This window comes from Dipodomys merriami, unplaced genomic scaffold, assembly GCF_024711535.1.
Source record: "Dipodomys merriami isolate MVZ:Mamm:240054 unplaced genomic scaffold, mDipMer1.0.p SCAF_25, whole genome shotgun sequence".
Taxonomy (NCBI): domain Eukaryota; kingdom Metazoa; phylum Chordata; class Mammalia; order Rodentia; family Heteromyidae; genus Dipodomys; species Dipodomys merriami.
The window spans coordinates 19,526,878-19,541,187 of NW_027203937.1; the positions used below are offsets into that span (position 1 = coordinate 19,526,878).

At 36.9% G+C, this 14,310-nt stretch overlaps 1 protein-coding gene across 1 annotated transcript; it reads left to right on the forward strand.

Annotated features, from left to right (window-relative positions):
* Positions 1-9,271: 9,271 nt before the first annotated feature.
* LOC138836580 (olfactory receptor 52A1-like) lies at positions 9,272-10,222 on the forward strand. The gene has a single exon (XM_070035357.1). The coding sequence runs from the start codon at positions 9,272-9,274 to the stop codon at positions 10,220-10,222; it is 951 nt and encodes a 316-aa protein (XP_069891458.1).
* Positions 10,223-14,310: the final 4,088 nt, after the last annotated feature.

Below are 14,310 nucleotides of genomic sequence, written 5' to 3' on the forward strand. Positions count from 1 at the left end.
TTTGTCATCTAAAAAATGAGTAAAAGCCTAAAACAGGTAGATCACAGTCCAGGCTCATCTTTGCAGAATAGAAGGCCCTATCCTACCCTGTCCACCATCAACCAGGACAGGAGGTGGGACTTAGTGGTCAAAACTGGCCTAGTAAGCACAGGCCCCTAAGATAAATTCCAGTACCACTGCAAATAGAATCTATGGAAAATCCAAATAGTATAATTCTTTTTTAAAATTTATTTTTATTGTGAAAATACCGAGGGGTTACAATTACATGCGCAAGGTAATGAGTACATTTCTTTTTTTTAATTGTTAATTTTTTTATTGTGAGAATACCATACAGAGGAGTTACAATTTTCCAAATTCAGAAAGATTGAAGTTATACCTTGCATTCTCTCAGACCACAACAGAATAAAATTAGAACTCAACACCAAAAGCCACCAAAGAAAGTCTTGTAACACATGGAGGCTGAACAACACTCTGCTGAATCATGAGTGGGTCATGGAAGAGATTAGAAAGGAAATTCAAATGTTCATGATATTCAACAAAAATTAGCACACAAATTACCAGCTCCTGTGGGACACAGCAAAGGCTGTACTCAGGGGCAAGTTTATAGCTCTGAGTTCCTACATCAACAAATTGGAGACATCTGAAACCAACAATTTAATGAGACATCTGAACCTCCTTGAAAACGAGCACCAAGATAAACCCCAATCCAGTAGACAAAAAGAAATAATTAAAATTAAATCAGAATTAAATGAATTAGAATCTTAAAAAACTATAGAAAGAATCAACAAAACAAAGAGTTGGTTCTTCGAAAAAATTAACAAAATTGGCAGACCCTTAGCAAATCTTATCAGAAAAAGAAGAGAACAAACCCAAATAAATAAACTCAGAGAGGAAAATGGAAACATCACCACGGAAACAACCAAGATTCAGAACATTTTAAGGGAATACTTCTCAACTTTATGCTAATAAGTTTGAGAACTTGGCAGAAATGGACCTTTTCCTAGCAAATATTGACATGCCAAAACTAAACCAAGATGAGTTAAACTATCTTAACAGGCCCATATCAAGCACTGAAATAGAAACAGCAATAAGAGACCTCCCAGCTAAGAAAAGTCCAGGACCAGATGGTTTTACAGCTGAATTCTACAAGGCCTTCAAAGCAGAGCTCACATCAATAATCCTCCAACTCTTCAATAAATTTGAAAGAGAAAGTTCACTACCGAACACATTCTATGAAGCCATCATAACCCTCATCCCAAAACTAGGCATCAAAGAAAAGAGAACTATAGACCTATTTCTTTGATGAACATTGATGCAAAAATTCTCAACAAAATTTTAGCCAATTGACTTCAACAATTCATCCAAAAACTCATACACCACGATCAAACAGGATTCATTTCAGGGATGCAAAGCTGGTTCAATATACATAAATCAATCAATATAATTCATTACATCAACACGACCAAGGATAAGAACCACATGGTTATCTCAATAGATGCAAAAAAAGCATCTGACAAGATCCAACACCCCTTTATGATGAAGGTTCTGGAAAAATTAGGAATCCATGGAACATTCCTCAATACACTGAAGGCTGTATATGACAAACCTACAGCCAGCATTATACTTAATGGTGAAAAACTAAAACCATTTCCTCTTAACCCAGGAACAAGACAAGGATGTCCACTCTCTCCACTTCTCTTCAATTTAGTATTAAAATGCCTAGCTACAGCAATAAGACAAGATGCAGACATAAAGGGGATCCAAATAGGGAAAGAAGAAGTAAACCTCTCCCTCTTTTCATATGACATGATCTTGTATTTAAAGAATCCCATAGACTCCACTCCCAAATTACTCAAGCTGATTCAAAACTTTGGCAAAGTAGCAGGGTATAAAATTAACCCTCAAAAATCAATGGCTTTTTTGTATGCCAACAATGAGAAAAATGTGGCTGAAATTAGGAAAGCAATTCCTTTTGTAATAGCCCCACAAAAAATAAAATACCTAGGAATTAACTTAACCAAAGATGTGAAGGACCTCTATGATGAAAACTTTAAAAACTTGAAAAAGGAAATCAAAACAGCACTTAGAATGTGGCAAAAACTCCCATGCTCCTGGATTGGAAAGATTAACATCGTGAAAATGGCAATACTTCCTAAGGCTATCTACAAATTCAATGCAATACCTATCAAAATTCCAACCTCATTCTTCAAGGAAATAGAGGAGGCAATCCAAAAATTCATATGGAACAATAAAAGACCCTGAATAGCAAAAACGATCCTCAACAGAAAGAACACTGCTGGAGGAATATCAATACCAAATTTCAAACTCTACTCTAAAGCCATAGTAATCAAAACAGCTTGGTACTGGCACAAGAACAGACCTTAGGGCCAATGGAATAGATTTGAAAACCCAGAAATGAACCTACAGACCTATAGCCATCTAATCTTCGATAAGGAAGCTAAAAAAATACAATGGAAGAAAGACAGCCTCTTCAGTAAATGGTGCTGGCAAAATTGGTCAACTACTTGTAGAAAACTAAAGCTACATCCTTCTATATCACCTTGCACCAGAATCAACTACAAATGGATCAAAGACCTTGGAGTTAAAGAGGACACTCTGAAAACATTACAGGATGGAATAGGAGAAACCCTAGGTCTCCTTGGCACAGGCTGAAATTTTCTTAATAGAGACCCAGAAACACAACAAATCAAAGAAAGGTTGGACAAATGGTATTGCATGAAATTGCAGGGCGTCTGCATGGCAAAGGACATAGCTAGTAAGATCAATAGAAAGCCTATGGATTGGGAGATCTTCACTAGCCATACAATGGACAAGGGTCTCATCTAAAATATACCTGGAACTAAAAAAATTAAATCCCCCCAAAACAAATCTTCAAAGAAACAACTGCCCAGTAAATAAGTGGGCTAAAGACTTAAAGAGAAACTTCTCTGAAGAGGAAAGAAGGATGACCAATAGACACATGAAGAAATGCTCAACCTTCCTAGCCATAAAAGAAATGCAAATTAAAACAACATAGAGATACCACCTCACCCCAGTTAGAATGGCTACAATCAAGAATTCTAATAACAACAGATGCTGGAGGGGATGTGAACAGAAGGGAACCTTACTGCATTGTTGGTGGGAGTGTAAACTTGTTCAACCACTTTGGAAAGTAGTATGGAGGTTCCTCAAAAGACTCCACATAGAGCTCCTCTATGACCCAGCAATCCCACTTTGGGGCATTTACCCAAATGTTCACAAACAGACCACACTAAAGTTACCAGCACGACATGTTTATTGCAGCACTATTTACTATAGCTAAGATACGGAACCAACCCAGATGCCCCTCAGTAGATGAATGGATCAAGAAAATATGGTATATATACACAATGGAATTCTATGCCTCTATCAGAAAGAATGGCATTGCCCCATTTGTTAGGAAATGGAAAAACTTGGAAAAAATTATATTAAGTGAAGTAAGCCAGGCCCAAAGAAACATAGGTCCCATGGTTTCCCTTATTTACAATTTCTAGTATATGTCTGAGTCAAGCAGAAAAGGTCAAATAAGTTGATGTTAGGGAAATGAACCCTAAGATATGTATTCAAATGTTTTTTTTTCTTTCTTGCTATTGTTTCTAACACATTTATAAGATTATTTCTTTGTTGCTTTGTATGCCCCTCCACCATGGTATAACCCCTGCTTTCACTGTATTTGATGTTGGTATAATTTGAGAAGGAGAAGGGAATAAACAAATTGCTTGAATAGGGATACAGGTGGCTCCATTGCAACAATGAGCTGTATAAGATGTTATGTCGAAAAACGAACTTTACAACTTTGGTGGTGGGTGGGGGGAGGATCAGGTGGAGGATGACTGGGGGAGTATGGTAAGTAATGGGAAGGAGAAACAAAGAGGAGGCTACAATGCTTGATAGGAAATGTACTCATTATCTTTCCCATGTAATTGTAACCCCTCTTTATGGTATTTTCACAATAAAATATAGTGTCAAAAATTCAAATTAGAGATCAATTTATCATTTTGTATAAAAATTAATTGAAAATGGACCAGAGACCTTAATAATGCAATGAAAGTTGTGTCTCACACCTGTAATCCTAAAGTCTCAGGAGACAGAGATCAAGACTAGTCAGTGAAAAGAAGGTAGCAAGACCCTCTCAGTTAATTTGCTAGGTGTGTTGGCATGAGATTGTGATACCAGCTGTCACAGAAGCTTTAGATAAGATGATACTGGTCTGAAAATAGTGTGAGACAAAAATCAAGACAATATTCCAAAAGTAACAGGAAGACAGGGAAAATGGACTTATAATATTCAATGCATAGCATATCCTATGGAAGTAAGAGAATTGAGAAGAGGGCCAGCAGAGAATCATGGTTATGGCTTCCATCAAGATGCAGTGTGCTTATAGACTGATTTGCAACTCCTAAAAGATAGTAAAAACATTAAAATTTAAAAGTAACTATAGCAAAAAAAAAGAGTTGGGTGGTGGAGGGAAATGTCATGCAACTGGTGAAACACCTGACTAGTAAGCATGAGGCCTAGAATTCAAATCCACTACTTCTAAAAATAAATAAACAAGTAAAACACCAAAGAAGACAATGGTACATTCTCAACAAGTCTGAACAGTGAAGATCTTTAGTATCTTGCTAGTGAAGAGCAAAAAAGAAAAAAAATACCATTGTTCCCTCTAAATCTGGAAAGTGCTATAAGCTTTTCAAAGAATTTTAGCAACAACAATGTAGTACTTTGTATAGCATATGATTTTAGCAACAACAATGTAGTACTTTGCATAGCATATGATTTATATATGATTTATAGAGGTAAGGTGTGTTGTCTAGCAATATATCCTCAAAGAAAGAATTTTTTTTTGTTTCCAAACAGAAAGAATCCTCAGAACTGTAATAACCTCTCTAGAGATCAGGTCATTAACCTGGGATAAGCTCAGAGCCTAAAAAAAAAAATAAAAGAAAGGAAGATGATGCAAGGCACTTAGGTATTAATGCCTTTCAAATCCCAAAATCAGCCAGAAAAGATCTGCTGCAGATAGCTGTTCACCTGGGTGAGTTTTTTCCTTGTGTGTTGATACCTTAGGATTTTTAATTTTAACAAGTTTGTAACAGGAAGAGAAAAGACTAGAAAAAATCTGAGAAATTCAGTAAGAAAGTTTCCATCTCAAAACTTTATTCTCTATCAGGATCCCAAGTTGGTGGTGTTTTTAATGAACAGTATATGAAATGGATTAAATTCATGATGTAGAACTGGAAGAAATGAAAAGGTGGTTTAGTACCATCAGCTTAATTGACACAATGTCATTAGTTAGTAATAGGAATAACTGAGGATCAGGTTTTCAGGATCTTAACCTAGCATCGCTTTTTAAAAGAAATTAAATCAGTAAGAGTAAGTCTGTGAATACAATGGATACAGCTCAGATCCTAATTCCTGACATCCAATGCTTTTCTGTGTCGGCTATATTAGAGACACAGCCTTTATTATCTCCTACTCTTTGTCCCATTTTTATTTATGACATCTTCCTATTCCTTTCTCATTTTCTTCTATTCAGAAACCAGTCATTGAAGATTGTCTTCTGATATGATTGTAATAGAAAGCTAGGATGTCCTTCCTTCCACAGATGCAATTTCAAATTGCTTTCTGAGAAAACTGGCACTCCTGTTCATGTTTTTTTCCATTTAATTAGAAAGACTTTAAAGGAGAAAATGTTTTGCTCTCAGATATAGATAATGTATATATATGTATGTATGTATATATATATACATATATATATATATATATATATATATATATATATATATACATGCTTTGTCTGCATTAAACTACTTTAAAGAGGTGGAATTTACTTACTTCACCAAGGAGTGCATGCTTGGATGTGGAGTTCTGTTGAGTGATCTACTTACACTAATGTCCAGTGCTACAGATCTAGCTGAGCAGTCTCTCAACTACAGAAATTCTATCCTCAAAGAACATTTTGAGGCAATTATTTATTTTTTTTAGTATTTTCATTTTTTGGAATATTTTTATTTTCTTTAGGTAATTGCATAAAGGAGTTTCCTTCGACAGGAGAATTTATGAATCCGGTGCCTCTTGATCCACACCACCCCTTTTCACATTCTTACCATCCCTTCCATCCTGTTCTTTCTCTCAATTTTCTTGATTTTTAGGTAATGTGTTGCTGTTTTTGGAAGTTAACAAAGCAATTTATGTGTACATAAATTATCTTTTTTTGGGGGGGGGGTCCAGTTGTGGGGCCTGAACTCTGGGCCTGGGCGCTGTCCCTCAGCTCTTCAGCTCAAGGCTAGTGCTCTACCACTTGAGCTACAGCACCACTTCCGGCTTTTTTCTTTTTGCTTCTGTGGTGCTGAGGAATCGAACCCAGGGCCTCATGCATGCAAGGCAAGCACTCTACCACTGAACCACCTTCCCAGCCCTTCATAAATTATCTTGATCCGTGTCATCCCTTCAACACTTTCATCCCATTTCAACCCACAGGAAAGGGGAGGTAAGGGAAGAGAGGTGGAAGAATAAAACAGGAGAAATGAGTAAAATGCAGCTTATATGCGCCAGAATTGGGAAAAAATAAGGAAGGGATATTTTCATTTTTTTATCTGAAATTTAAGCGACTACTTTACATAAAAAATAGCCAAAGGAATATGAAAGTGAACTGTCTTTAATGTGTACATTTTCTCAAAAAGGCAGTAGCACTTCTCATCTTCAGAGTTCTTCACCAGCTCTGACAAGTATCACCTGCCAGTCACTGCAAACTTACACTTTCCTATAGTGCAGGCTGAGCATTTCCTATATAATATTTATTCCTTCCAATTATCCAATGAGTTCAATGACACTTTCTCCTCATTTAGAGTGAAACAAGTAGTAAATGCAGCTTTAGATAACACCCTACATTTCAAAATAAATATTCCATTGTTTTATGTACTATAATATGAAGAAAAATTAATGGGATTATTATGTTATTATCATGGTGATCTGGAAACTAATTTTTCCTTTTATCCTTAAATTTATTAAGCATCTTATAAGTAACAACCTCAGACAGGATTTCTTTTGTTTTCAGCTCCATTAGGTTTTATATGAACAATTTGTGTCATTTATCAATCATCATTTTTAGGGATTCTCTACTTCCTCCACCAAGCCTCATTTGATATGAATATCAAAAATTTTGACATTAAAATTATTTTTAAAATGTTGACAGTTTTTACTTTCAAAATTAGTTAAAATAATATAGCTCTTTATTTCACTAACCATGGTCCCCTGGTTTTCGTGGCCTCTGATGTTCATATAGGAAGTTAGTTACAAAAGTATGTTATGTATTATTACCTGAGTAATTTCCCATTATGCCCACATATGTTTTCCTTTTGATTGCAAGCCAATATACTCTTTTTCTATAAATTTGCCAAAGTAACCCTTTTATTTTCATTTCAAGGCAAAATACATAAAAATAAGCATTAAGAATTATGCTGTTTAGTTAGCCTGTTTGGCTTTGACACAGTTATGAAAAGGTGGAAAAACTTTGACATAATTTAGGCATACAAATTGGTTAGTAAAATATGTTAAAAGATGAGAGTAAATAATGTTATAAGCTTTACTTACTGGTATGACAAAGAAAGAGAATGAAAAAAATTAAAAATAGATTAAGAGATGAAGGGATAGATGTGAAGTGTGATAATACAAACATGGCAAATTTTTTCCAATGGTAATTGGTAGTAAAACAGACCCAAAGAAACATAGACTGTATGGTTTCCCTCATTTGTAATAATATGTCTAGGATCACAATAGCTTAATAGCTATGTATATATGACCAAGTAAGATAATGCTAAGTGATGTGAACTCCAAGATAGGGAAACAAGAAGTTTTTCTTTGTTGTTGTTGTTGTTTTTTAATGTACCATGTGAAGTTATTACTTTTTTCTTTCATTTATTCTTTTTTCCCTATAGTTTATTCCTTGTTGTCACTGTGTTTGATCTTGGTACACTGTGTATTGTATATATGTTTATCTGAATTAGGGAATGGAAGGTGAACAAGAAAATGGTAAGATAAAGGACAAAGGGTGAACCAATGCAACAGCGATACTCACAAGACAATATTTGGGAAATGAACTTTACAACTTTAGTAGGGGACACTGTGGGGGAAGGAAAGTGGGGGAAAATGAGGGAGGGGCTAACAATGCTAGATAAGAAATGTACTTATTACCTTATGTATGTAACTGTAACCCTTCTGTACATCATCTTGACAATAAAAATAAACTTTAATAAAGTAAATATAAAATAAGTTGAGTTAAACTCTATTATAAGGACCAAAGCCTTTCTGCTGTTTTTAAATCTGAGACATGTAAACATAACAAAAATATTTAAGTTATACAGGTTATTCAGTAAACTAATACTTGTGGTGTACATAATGTCTTATTTATGTTCTCTCTCTACTTGATTTTTCTGCTTCCCTTAAGATCCAAGAATACGTTTATAACCTTCCACTGACTTTTCTTACAGTAATGAACCAGAATTAACGCAGTCAGCTATGCTCAGACACTGCTGCTATAACTTCTACACAGATACCACAACAAAATCCATTGACCACTGTTTGTAAAGGAAGAGGAGGAAGGAGGAGGAATAAAGAAATGCAGTGTAGGGTGTGAAGTTGTTCCAAGTATACTGCACACCTATGGAATTATCATTATGAAAAGTCCTTCCAAAGTAGTGAAAAAACAAAGAAACCTCACTGCTCCATAGAAAGTCAATTCCTAGCAAGTGGGGAAAGGCATTTTACACAAAAGTGGAGACATTCAGCATAGGGCTGTTCATACCTGAATATCCTGAGACTTGAGATAATAGTACAGGGTTATGTGATTGTGACTTGATCACAGGGATATTTAACTCAATATGAAGTGTATGTGGAGTTTTGACACAAATATGAAAAGGAGTTAAAGTTGCAATCTATGACACAAGCAGAGAAAACTCCAGAGACAGCAGAATTGATGCTTCCCAAAACAAAGTTCTCATTTATATAATGTCTTGGGTATGAACACTGGATCACAAAGACCCATGTATCTAAGAGGTCAGTTCAGAAGCTGATTGCAGTGGTGTCCAGAGATCTAAAATCATATGATTTCATTCCATCCATCTTTCTCGGGTTCTGAGAAGAAAGTCGAGGAGAGTGTCCCTTCTCCTTCCTATTCATGATTTTTCTCTGAATAGGCCATAAATCACCGATGACTTTAGGATTTACCGATACCATGACCTACACCAACATGTCCTATCTGACCCCCAAGACGGTGATCCTGATTGGCATACCTGGACTAGAGCATGTGCAATTTTGGATTGGATTTCCCTTCTTCAGCTTGTGCCTGGTGGCCCTTCTAGGCAACATCTTGTTGCTTATCATTATTCCAACAGAACGCAGTCTACACCAACCCATGTATATCTTCCTGGCAGTATTGGCAGCTACTGACCTGGGTCTCTGTGTGGCCATTGCTCCTAAGATGTTGGCCATTTTCTGGTTTGGTTCACGCTCCATGGCTTTTGATGCTTGCCTCACCCAGCTCTTCTTCATTCACGCCTTACAGGGCATGGAATCTGGCATCCTGCTGGCCATGGCCTTCGACCGCTATGTTGCTATTTGTAATCCTTTGAGGCACGCGTCTATCCTCACCTCTCTTTTTCTCCTTCGAGTGGTGCTGATGGTGGCGATTCGGGCAACAACACTGGTTGGGGTTTTGCCTATTCTACTCAAACAACTTCACCGTTTCCATTCCGTGGTCATTGTTCACTCTTACTGTGAGCACATGGCTGTAGTCAAGCTGGCTGCGGAAGATGTCCACATGAATAAATCATATGGGCTCTTCGTGGCTTTTGCAATTTTAGGTTTTGACATGATCTTTGTGTTCATCTCTTACGTGCTGATTTTTCGAGCTGTTTTTCATCTGCCCCAGAAAGAGGCACGGATCAAAGCATTCAACACGTGCACAGCTCACATCGTTGTCTTCCTGGAATTTTATATCCTTGCTTTCTTTTCATTTTTCAGTCACCGTTTTGGCCATGTATCACCCTATGCCCATATCCTCTTGTCTACCATCTATCTCCTTGTACCTCCCGCCCTGAACCCTATTGTCTATGGTGTGAAGACCAAAGAGATTCGCAAACGGGTTGTTCAAATTTTCATTCCACAGCGAGACATACTGAAATGATCCAACAAAGATCGAAGAAACATCCATTTGCCTGTTTAAAGTGAACAGTCTTATATGTTGTGGCTATTGCAATATTTTGTACCACAGTAATAGTTCTCATAGAAAGAACGATCAGGACTGGGAAGGTGGCTCAGTGGTAGAGCGCTTGCCTTGCATGCCTGAGGCCCTGGGTTCGATTTCTCAGCACCACATAAGCAAAAAGAAAAAAGCCACAAGTGGCACTGTGGCTCAAGTGGTAGTGCACTAGCCTTGAGCAGAAGAGCAGAGGGACAGCACCCAGGCCCAGAGTTCAGGCCCCATGACTGGAACCGCCCCCTCCCAAAAAAGAACCATCAGAACAGTAGAAAAATGTGGGTTAAATATATATGTCAAATTCCTAATCTTCTATCTCTGTTTTCTCCCTTCATTTTTTTCTTCTTTTTCATGCATATATCTACTGTGTCTTTCTATAGTTCATCACTTGGATATGTAAGATTCTATAGCGAGAATATAACAACCCTGGGTAAATTTTTAAAAATATTTTTATGGTAGATACTGTAAAGAGGGGTTACAGTTATATGAGTAAGGTAATGAGGACATTTCCTATTGAGCATTGTTAGCCAACACTGGGTAAATTTAACTCAGTGCTGGTTAAGTTTTGAAAAGTTAAAAACAGTAGATTTAGTTTCACAATTGAGAAGCAACCAATCTAGTTTTCAGAAAGAATCAAAGACCTTGTAGAGAAAGTCAGGGCAAATAAGAGATTCATATAACAAATTATACTTTAGCTGATGAAATGTTATTTACCATATCTTCAATTCAGTTTAAACATCTTTAATATCAGAACTCATAGAAATGAACAGATATTTGTGGACCTGACTTACTTAAGCCTGCAAATCATGAAAAGTAGCCTCATCTCTGTCTTTATCAATTAACAAACTATACAGAATTCTGCAGATAGAAATTACATATCATCAGAGCTTTCTTTTTCTGATTTTATTTAACTTAAAAATACTCCCTCAACGTCCCTTAACTTCCAATTACCAACGTTTTCTACTTAGTGGCTTTGAAAACAGCCCACGATCTGTTTGCATAGCATTGAAACTCATAGTAAATTTATTTATTTATTTTGTCAAAGGGTAAATAGGAGATCTTTTGGAGAGTTTTGACAGCTAATCTGTTAAACTGATCAAGCACCGAGGTTAGTAACTTATAACATTGTCTTTTCTTCTATTCTTATCATAACGAGTCTAAGGGGGACTTACAAGCTAGTGAAGGAAGATTGACCTTTAGCCTCATTCCCTTTGCCTCTTTGTCAGATCTTCCTCCCCAAGACCTCTGTGGGTTGAGAGCATCACACTGTCATGACAGCCACCACATGAGCACTAGTATTATTAACCCAGTGGTTCCATTAGTCTCTCCTCTTGATGGTCGTTAATGACTTATAGTATTATTTATGGATGGAAAGGTAAATAAAAGTTTACCTTGTGATATCTTCAATCAAGAAACAATAACAGGATATTAATAACACAAGGCGTCCTATCAAGAGTTTTCATAAAAAGAAAACCAAATCAGATATATTTGAAATATGATCAGAGAAAAACTAATGGGAAAAGGAGAAAGCAAGATAGTGAAAAGAAGAAAGTCAATGAGCTTTTCATTATTACTGAGGAAGTTACCACTGTGGATCATCAGAGATCCCTCTTGTTAGGGATACCTGGATAAAGTGTAAGAAACACAACTCTGAATTACCTTAGTGGTGGCTACAAATGTGCAATATTTACCCAATAATTTTGATATCTAACTGATTGGTAATATCTCCTAAATTGTCATATTTCCAGTACTTCTGTCTCATTGCCTTCATGAATGGACCTTAACTCCCCAAATCTGAAAATGTTCTTTCAAAAAGAAGTGTTAGAAGCCATTGGAATGAACAGGACCTGTCTATGGTCAACTGTTTGAGCAGCTTGAGGGTATATGGACTATCTTTAAAAAAGCAACTAAGCTGGGTGCCTGTGGCTCATGCCTGTATTCCTAGCTACTGGGGAGGCTGAGATCACAGGATTGCTGTTTTGAAGCTAGTCAAGCCAGGCAGGGACGTCTATAAGACTCTTACCTCTAGTTAACTACCAAAAGGAAGAAAGAGAAAGGAAGAAAGAAAAAAGAAAGAAAGAAGGAAGGAAGGAAGGAAGGAAGGAAGGAAGGAAGGAAGGAAGGAAAGAAGGAAAGAAGGAAGAAAGAAAGGAAGGAAGGAGAAAGTGGAATGTGGTGTATTATGGCTCAAGTAGTAGAGAGCTAGCCTTGAGTGAAAAAGCTCAGGGACTGCACCCAGGCCCTGAACTCAAGCACCAGTACATACACACACACACACACACACACACACACACACACACACAAAAAAAAAAAAACAAACAAACAAAACTAAAGAGCTGGCCACTAGTGTCTCATACTTACAACATTAGCTATTCAGGTTGATGAAATCTGAGGATTTCAGTTTAGAGCCATACAGGACAACCAAAACCGCATATTTATATTTCCAGTTAATCTACAAAAAAACAGAAGTAGAGATGAGTGGTAGCATATTAGCTGTGACTGAGGGAGGGTGTGAGGTGAAGAGTTCAAGTCTTAGGGCACACACACACACACACACACACACACACACACACACACACACACACTTAAAGTGATTAATGCAGGAAATATGTAAAAACAGGTGAAGTGGAGCCTATTTTCCCAATTTTCTTTGTGATCTCACAGAGAGCATGGCAAGGACATATAAATCTCTTGGATATATGAACATGTTTTGGAAAAAATAAAACTCTCATTTCCTGTAAAATCATCTTTTTTGGGGGGTCCAGTCATGGGACCTGAACTCTGGGCCTGGGTGTTATCCCTCAGCTCTTCAGCTCAAGGCTAGCACTCTACGACACTTGAGCCACAGAACCACTTCTGGCTTTTTTCTTTTTGCTTTTGTGGTGCTGAGGAATCGAACCCAGGGTCTCATGCATGCAAGGCAAGCGCTCTACCACTGAGGCACCTTCTCAGTTCCAAAATCATCTTTTAAGAGAAGTAGTTTTTTTTAATATCAGGTGTTAAAATAGCTAAGACTTTTGGGAAGCAATCCAAATTTAAGTGCCAACTTTTGTAGAATAGTAAGTGAAATATCTGCTTTCCAATGTATGGAGCCATTGCAAGTCACCTGTTGTATTTCCTATAGTATTGTTTCACAGAAAGAGAGGCATCCTTAGCTTCCCAGAAAAACAGAATAGTACTCACAGGCTCTTCAATGAAATATAAAGTCATATTGGTACAAATTCTTATCCTGGATCCAAATATTTTATTAAAATTATTTTTCATATTTTTGGGGATTGGATTTTCAAACACATCCATAACTGCATCTTCTTAACTACACATTCCTCTGCCATTGTAACACTGAGAAATTGAGCTTATTTCCAAATTCTTGAATTACCTTGATTTATTGATGTTATTTAGCATGTATATTCAGGCCCCACGACTGGACCCCCCCAAAAAAAGAGATAACCAATCTATTACAATATCTCCAGTGAAGCTTGTTCAATTGAACCAAGGGAAGTCTTATAGAAGCAAACTTATGAGCAAATAAGATCCTACAATGGTGCAAAAACTCCAAGACAAACATATCAAAAATAGCCTAAGTCAGGTATCTCTAAGGAGAACCCAATCTAATCAAGGCTAATACTGTAAATACAAACAGAAGATAGAGAGATTCATTCTTCCATGAGATTTGTTTTGTTGTTTGGTTTTCCTAAGTCTGGGAAATTTGTTTAAGGTGATTAGGTTGCTTTAGAGTTTGCGAGACATCAAAACCTCGAGAAAACGCTCTGTGATTCTTATTGTTCGTATGCCATAGATCATTGGATTCACTAAAGGTGGCACAAGCAGGTAGATATTAGCCACAAAATGTGAAGATGGGGAGCAACACTGTGACCAAAATGGTAAGTGAGGAAGAGAAAAAAAGCTGCAGTGTAGGCTACTAAGATTACACAGACACGGGAGCCACAGTGCCCAACATCTTGAGCCTCACAGCCTTGGCTGGAAGACAGAAGACAGTGTAGAGGAGAACCACATAA